The following is a 7,637-nucleotide window of genomic DNA, read 5'->3' as shown; positions in this document are numbered from 1 at the left end:
CTGGCTCTAAATAGGGGTGTTTTTTGCAGCCAGGAGTTGCAATTTGCAACTACACTAGTAGATTGCACTAAATCCTACACACTGGACCCTGAAGTCTATTTATTTTAGTAATAAAGAAACTGTACTGTATACAAGTATACTTGCATGCTTTAAAATGAATGATCATATCATACCTTTGTTTGGCCTCCTCTCCCTGCTGATTATTTGAAGCATCCTATAAGAACATATGTGAGACAGCACAATCACATATAGGTTGTATTTCTGCATTCAACCAACTTGGGGATGTATAGTCTAATAAGGAAAAGATTTCATCATACCAGCCATTAACTCTGGTAATGGCCTCACAAACTACCTTAATAACTGTCAAAATATGTGTCAGTGTCAAGATCAGTTTGATTATTTGATCAAACTAGAGTTTTATGAAACAAAGCTTCAACCACAACTAGAGCGTAATGTTTGACGACAGATTTATTGAAATTTGATGAAAGACCATCATCTGCTGTGTGTCAGTATCTAGGCAACAGTTAACAGTGCTCATGTCAGACACTATTCATGAGGACCAGGTCTGATGACAATGAGCACAGTTGTAGCAAAGTGACATCTCGAGAGTCCTGTTGTCATGCTTTACTATATTTTATCTACCCACTTAACATCTGGAAGTTCGTTAGCTATATATTAATGTCTGTTATACATGTACGAAAAGGTTTATTATTATTATTAACTTTTCTGGTTTTTAGTTCCTATCTTCTAATATTTCTTACACTGAATGTCGGATGTTTAAAGTCTGTGAAAACGTCTTGTTTGGTCCAAGAACTGAAAGCTGGGGAGAGGAAGGGATCAAGAGCCCTAAGCACTAAAGCAAAACCAATAATGGATTACTGAGGATGACACAGTTCAATATTTAATAAGACAAAATCCTATAACAATATACAAGCTAATATAATTCTTTTTTAACATAAGCATATGATATTAAAACACATTTTTGATACAGAGTTTAGTGATTAAGAATTGTACTGACAAGAGATATGTATTGGGTTAAACACAGAATACCAAAGCAAACTTGTCAGAACAATGTAACAGTGACAATGTTTCCAAATTACCTCAAATATATTTGGCCTCTCTGTACTACAATGTCTTGTTACTCATCTGCCAGTATATACACTGATAGCTGTATATTTAATGTATTAGCCTTACATAAACCAAACAGGTAATCTCATTCGAATACAGGGTCTCAAACAGGACCATCACCAATACAACACAAAGTTACAGACAGGACATTTAATACAGACTCTAAACATAAAAGTGGTAAAAATATTTTTTTTACATATACTGTAAAGAACAAATCCTGACAGAAAGTATGTGTGATCAGCTATTATTGTACAGAATGCTGGTCCATCCAATCCAATCTGAGCTGTGTGTAAGACTGAGCTCCAGTAAACGGACTGTGTGTGCAGCACTGATTGAAATCGACTCCAACAAAGACACATTGTCTCATTTTACTGATACAGGACGCAACAATGTCATGGTTTAGGTCAAGTATAAATACATATGTATTACTGTCATATAAGAAAGTAGTTCATCTTTGTTGTTTGGTCATTGTTCAGCCCATTATAGTGACATTAAAGAAATACTTCATGAAACCGTCCCGCCTTTTCACTGAACAAAGAACTAACAACAGATCATCGCAGACAATATTAAACCCCAACTAAGCTCACCAGTCTATTGTCTACTTGTGTATCTGTCCTTACACTTAATATATGGCCATTTATAATAACCCTTTGTTTAACTGTGCTGAGCTAACGCTGTCATCATTATCAGAGGGGTGTGCGCTGTCTGGTCCAAATAAAGCCAGCAGTGCCAGTGAGCTGACGCTGCTTATTACTGTGATCAATGTCTTTAACTACTGAGTTTATTACAGTTCATTTACATTGAGCATGGTGCTCACAACCCGAGGGACACTGTAGTTATGTTGCGGTGACTGCTTTAGCTACCCTGGCTAGCAGCAGCTCCTTATAAGGCTAACACGCTTCCCGGCTCACGTTTGGTCCTCACCCCGTGTTTTGCCTGTAGTTCCGCCATTCTCTGCCGCCTAATGGCCTCCAACTCGTCGTCCGCCATGGTTTACCAAAGTAGTTTAGACCGAAGACAGAAAAAAAATGGATAATGTAACGTGGTATAATGTACTCTCAACTCCCATCAGAGGCAAGGCCCTACCTAGCTCAGGGGAGTGTAATCAACTTCGATACAAAACCGATCCAGCGCTCAGGGCAGAGCAATCGAGCACAGAGACAAGGCTCACACCAGAAGAGGAAGTTGTGCTCGTACTTGACACATTTATATTTGTAGCAATATATAAAACAAATGCTCATTATATTGTACCTGTATACGTTATCATATATATTATTATATATGCATATAGATCCCCATTTAATTAATATTTTGACGAAAATGTAGTGCTGTTGGGGAATGGCCTTCCCAGTAACTGGAACTGACAGGGCTTTTTTTGTCTACACTTATTAGATTGTAGTTAATGGTATTTATACAAAATTTGAATTGAGAAAAAAGATTGATGCAGATGGATTCACATGCATGATTACAAAAGAAAACACATTTGACAGTAAACACCTTATTTGATAGGTTAATGTTTAATTGCAAAAGTTGTAGTGATAATAACACCAGTATTGAAATGGAAGAATCAACTAAATGGAGCATTGTGTCTTGTCAGTTGGCGTGACAGTTCAGCTGGTGCTGAGATGAATGTTCTTGGTGGAGTTGCCTCTGCCTGTGATGTGTTAGATGGCTGATAGATGGAGGCAGCCTCAGGAGGTTCATCTTGCTTTATCTCTAACTCCCTCTGTACGTACTGTAAGAGAAACGACTCAGGAGAAGAGGGACATGGTATTTTTGGCCAGGGTCATTTATAGTGAAGGCAATCTGCAACAAAACAACAAACATGAAGGAGATCACCAATTACAAATGAGACTGATACTCAAGATCATTAACAGTATCATGCATATGAGACAAATTCACTGATCTCTTTACACAAATAGCAGCAGTATGCCCGAGAATTGCAGCTGAGGATATCAACACATAACATTTCCTCACCTCAACATACGGGTAAAAGCTGGTCTCTCCAATACTCTTCCAGTACTGAGCAGTCTCAAAACGAATTTTGTACACACCAGATGTAAACGTTTGTTTTGTGATGAGCCCTGGACAGCGTCCATCATCATTGGTGGTCCTGTTGAGACAAAAAACGAGTGAAGACCTGTGAACAAAGACATACATTGTCCAGTAATGAAGATTTCACTGTGACTATGTGTGTGATATTTTGTGTTTGGCCATTGTCCTCAGGTTTTTACCCAGTGGTTATCAAACTCCAAGCATTAGTGGAGGGGTCTTGTTGATAGAGACTGAGGGCCATGTTAGAACCAGGGACACCCATCGCAGTGTTGAGCACATGGGTGGTCAGAGGACTAGGTGAGCCTGCCATTGCTGTGATCTAAAAACCAAGAAAGTAAGATTATAAATGGATAATATGATTCAGAAGCAATCACATTAGACCACAATATTAAAAGTTCCACACATTACTTTTTTTAGTACTGGCAAAAAGCATACTGGGCTATTTTTTTTAAAGCAACATTGAGTTCACACAATGTTTAATTATCTTTGGCAGTTTATTCCAACTTAGCAAAATAAATACATCTAAAATGTATGTAGGACAGCTCTGTCAAAGTTTTCAGACAATCACTATGTCAAATACTAAGATAAAATTTGGCATTCAAGATTATTTTTGATTTATATGTAAATTTTAATACTGTGCATTCTGGTCCCTTTATCATTAGTAAAAAGTTAAACATTTAAAGAACCTTCACCTGAGAAAAAGAATATATGAAACAATGTATCACACATACTGTTGCTGATGTTGTTTTATGTAGATTTGTTAAGGGTATGCCATTTATTGAAATTTGAAATACTATAAATCCTCATGATTATCAAATGACATAAAAATACTGTCCCCTAGACTAGACTATTGACTCCTCCTGTTGTTGCCTCTCTCACGTCTCACATAGTATCACCTCAGCCACAGAGTTCATGTATGTAATTTGGTATATGGTAACATAATTCTATATCACTTTGCATTTAGTCTGTTTAATCAAAAACCTTCTATTTTATTATATATTTATTATTATAAGTTTTGTGCTTACCTTATTTTCAGGCAAAATATGACCCTTGAGTTGCTGCAGCCTGTACGCACTCATGTGCACTGATGAATATAAAGTCTAAACTGGGTCAGCAGTTTTACCCTAAAAATGCAATTTTATGGTAAATTTAATGGCATCCGGTTTTTGTAACTCTGTCTTCGAATGTCTGAATACTGAATGTCACATGTGGACTGAATGTCATACTGAATAGGACAGTGTCCTATTCAGTATGACATTCAGTCCACATGTGCTTATCTTTTTGTCAACAGAAACTGGTTGTGCAAGAGCTCCTTTTGTCACACTTTGAACTTTATGATTGAAGTAGACAGCACAGAGGCTGAAGCAGAGGGGCACAATTAATGGAATTAAAAGGAACAAAGTCTTTTTGATTTTCTGACATTAGTATGTCTGACTGCAGGGTTACTGAACTCTAAATACGCAGCTCACAACTTCCTGCTTGAATTCCACAAATTAATCCACTGACACACATGCTGTGATTCTTGTTCCTGCCCCAACAATCTCTCATTAGAATGAAATTCAAACCCGAATGTTCAATGTAATATTTGAGTGATGTTTTGGAGCTAAATGTTGACAACATGCACAACTCTGTAAACAAATTAAACATGGTGACTGTTACAACAGATGGTCTACTGGATTGCTTCTTTGAAAGCACGGCTGTGATTTTCTGTAATGTACCAAACTGTGCTATAAGGCACATGCTAGTGGTCACAAGCAGCCTAATGTGCACCACTGATCAAATTATGAGGAAGAAATTATTAAAAACTTTGAGCATGAAAGAAACTGATCTGGAAGGACTAACTTTTATTTCTGATCATACTATATTAGCTGAGAATGTCCTAAACAAGCCACTTAAATGTCCCATGTTTGTTAAGATGGTTCTTCTTGTTTATTATTCAGTTTTTTAATCACATTGTTATTGATAAATTTAGGTGATGCATAGGGATTACCTAAAAAAATAGACTTTACAAGTGTGTCATAGTTTTTTCTTTTTAGATACAACCATGAGAAATATGTGACATGAACTATTGAACACTTCTGTGGTAAATATTCTAAAAGATCCATTTATGAAGCTGTTCCCAGAGCTTTCTACCGTATTCCATGACCTTTATCAGCAGACCAGACTTAAACTACATTTCCTTGATTTGTAACAGACTCTGTTTTAATCAAATATTTTCCAGTTAGTTAATTATTTGATGTAATTAACTTAACCTAGTTAAATTTATATCAAATATTTATATCACATATTTTCTCTCTTGATTCAAAATGACCAATTTTATTTTGCCCCATAAACATTTTAAACTCTGCACAAATTCCTTCTCTCCCTTTATGCAACACCAAAACAGTGTTAAAACAAATAGGCAAGTTTTTCTCCCTGCGTTTTTTTTTTTTTTTAATAAACTCTGTCAGTCTGTTCCTTCCTCATTCATTTGTCTTTCTCAGGCTAGCTTATCAGAGACACAGCTGGTGGTGGAGAGGCTGCAGGAGGATTTTATTTTATTTTTTTAAGACTTGTGTACATCGTGGCTGATTTGTTTCAGTGTGAGTCAGCATATGCTGTTGAAGAGAGTAAAAGATTGGGAATATTGTTCCAAAATCTTTTCTCTTTTTTTTTTAATGACTGAAAATGTATCTCTTGATAAGTTTTGACCCTGTTGTTGTTGCTGGAAAGTTCAGATGGATTCAGCATTGGATGCCTTGCTCTGAGTGGAAACTGCTGCAGTCTGTCCTGTATTTGTGGTATCCTCTTTAACCTGAGCACAATTTCAGACTGACCTTTATTCAAACTATCCATGCACTGAGGAAGTGAGATGTTGGGTGGGTTCAAAGACACGTGATCACATGGATCACTTTGACTCCCAGTAAATAAAGCGATAATTTCATTCCTCTGTTTTGTATAGACTATAGCATGTATGGTATTATGGTATGATTCATACAATTTGTGGAATACTGTAAGTATTTGAAACAGCACTTAACTATTAACTAAATGATAGCCATTGCATTGATATTTCCCCAAATGTTTGTTTTTCTGCCTCCTTTCCTCCGTGTCTGTCTTGCTCTTTCAGAATAAAAACACACTCCCATGTACTGTATTTATACTCAATATGAAAATACTTTTACTACTGTGACAATGAGTATTTCCACTTGGCTTATCTTAAGAATGCAAACAAAAACATGTAACACCATAGGAATTATAATAACACCATTGTTTTCTTTAAAAAACACATGATAAGTCCTAAAGCAAGATTAAAATCAGACAATTCGACAATTACAGTAAAGTTTACAATAATACACAATATTACACACTGACCTGGGTCTTTGCACATCTTAAAGTGCCAAATACATGGCGGAAGAGAGCTGTAACATTCCTCTAATACATTTAAAGTAGAGAAAACACTTGTGGTGTGACATAACAAGGTCATTTGTATAACATTTCTTTCAGAGAGTTACACTCAGAGACGTAGCATACTGATACTTGCAAGTAGAAAACAATCGGTTTCTGTCCTGAACCATCAGTGTGCCTATCTGTCAAGGATTACCGTGATTTACTTTGAATAGCTAAATTCTGTTATCTTATAAGTATATAAAAAAAGATAGAAAAAAAAGTGAGTTGAGCCTAAACAAAGTCTTCTTAAAGGATCTAATTTGAAAGCGTACAGATTTCTTTAAAATACTTCCACAGACAGGATTTTCATTTAACAGTGCATGCACACAATATTCCAGTTACATTCTGAAAAAGATAGTACTTGAGCGAGCTGCTTGTGTGGTTTATAACCCATGCTTCATTAATATCCCTGGATCTATATCATTTGTATTTTTATCTAATTAAAGGTCCCTTATAAACAGATATTCAGAATTTCCTTTTAATGTTGTATCCCTTTGCTGTTTCTGTTGGGAGAAACTGGTGAAGTAGCAGAAACATAGCACCTCTAGCTACACACATACTGCCTGTTTCAGTGGAAGGCTTTTAATTTGAAAATGATAAACTGGTAAGCAGCTTACATAATGTTTTAATCAGAGAGCTCTATTGTCTCATTTGGATTAATAAAGCAATATTTGGATTAATACTGGAATATTGGTCTTCGTGGAAATTCACTGCTTAGGCAGGATTATAAAAAGTTTAATTCACAGCCGCGCTTCAAGGTGTCCTTTGTAATTACTCTCTGAATACTCTCTCCCTCTTACTCTCTCATAACATAAATTCTTCTCAGTTGGATTTGCACATACTCTGTGTGTATACGTCACCTGTGTCAGTGTTTATGTTTTGCTTGAATGTACAGTCACAGAAACTGAGCTGCTGTGACAGAATTTAATGTATTGTTATGTGATATGTACACCCTGTTGGGAATTTGAGCCTCTGATATGAATGTTGGCTCAGTGGATTGTTGTTCTCTTCCTCCATGTTTGGCACTT

At 36.2% G+C, this 7,637-nt stretch overlaps 3 protein-coding genes across 3 annotated transcripts in view; all 3 read right to left on the bottom strand.

Annotated features, from left to right (window-relative positions):
* Nucleotides 1–2,256, bottom strand: part of pdcd5 (programmed cell death 5) — a 4,169-nt gene extending 1,913 nt beyond the window's left edge. Inside the window, exons 1-2 of the mRNA XM_035652280.1 lie at nucleotides 2,053–2,256; nucleotides 174–214 (exon numbers count right to left, since the gene is read on the bottom strand). Of these exons, the coding sequence (XP_035508173.1) occupies nucleotides 174–214; nucleotides 2,053–2,118 (107 nt within the window). The 5' untranslated portion in view covers nucleotides 2,119–2,256. The remainder of the gene's footprint in view (nucleotides 1–173; nucleotides 215–2,052) is intronic.
* Nucleotides 2,257–2,657: 401 nt separating this feature from the next.
* On the bottom strand, nucleotides 2,658–4,373 carry uraha (urate (5-hydroxyiso-) hydrolase a). The gene is made up of 4 exons (XM_035652339.1): nucleotides 4,209–4,373; nucleotides 3,363–3,502; nucleotides 3,106–3,241; nucleotides 2,658–2,934 (listed from the first exon to the last, which is right to left on the bottom strand). Exons 1-4 carry the CDS (start codon nucleotides 4,260–4,262, stop codon nucleotides 2,845–2,847), a joined length of 420 nt encoding a protein of 139 aa, XP_035508232.1. The 5' UTR covers nucleotides 4,263–4,373; the 3' UTR covers nucleotides 2,658–2,844.
* Nucleotides 4,374–6,312: 1,939 nt separating this feature from the next.
* Nucleotides 6,313–7,637, bottom strand: part of si:dkey-234i14.2 (heterogeneous nuclear ribonucleoprotein C) — a gene marked incomplete in the record, with an annotated part of 31,746 nt that continues 30,421 nt past the window's right edge. The window contains 1 exon segment of the mRNA XM_035652603.1: nucleotides 6,313–7,637.

Source organism: Morone saxatilis, unplaced genomic scaffold (assembly GCF_004916995.1).
Source record: "Morone saxatilis isolate NCDOM2014 unplaced genomic scaffold, NCSU_SB_2.0 Contig11, whole genome shotgun sequence".
NCBI classification, from domain to species: Eukaryota; Metazoa; Chordata; class Actinopteri; family Moronidae; genus Morone; species Morone saxatilis.
This window is presented reverse-complemented; position numbering and strand designations above follow the sequence as displayed.

Coding starts and splice junctions, on each gene's coding strand:
- uraha (XM_035652339.1), bottom strand. CDS start 4,262: ATGAGTGCGTACAGGCTGCAGCAACTCAAGGGTCATATTTTGCCTGAA. Junction 3,242..3,362: donor TGGAGTTTGATAACCACTGG/GTAAAAACCTGA, acceptor TTGTCTCAACAG/GACCACCAATGATGATGGAC. Junction 2,935..3,105: donor GCTTTTACCCGTATGTTGAG/GTGAGGAAATGT, acceptor GTTTTGTTGCAG/ATTGCCTTCACTATAAATGA.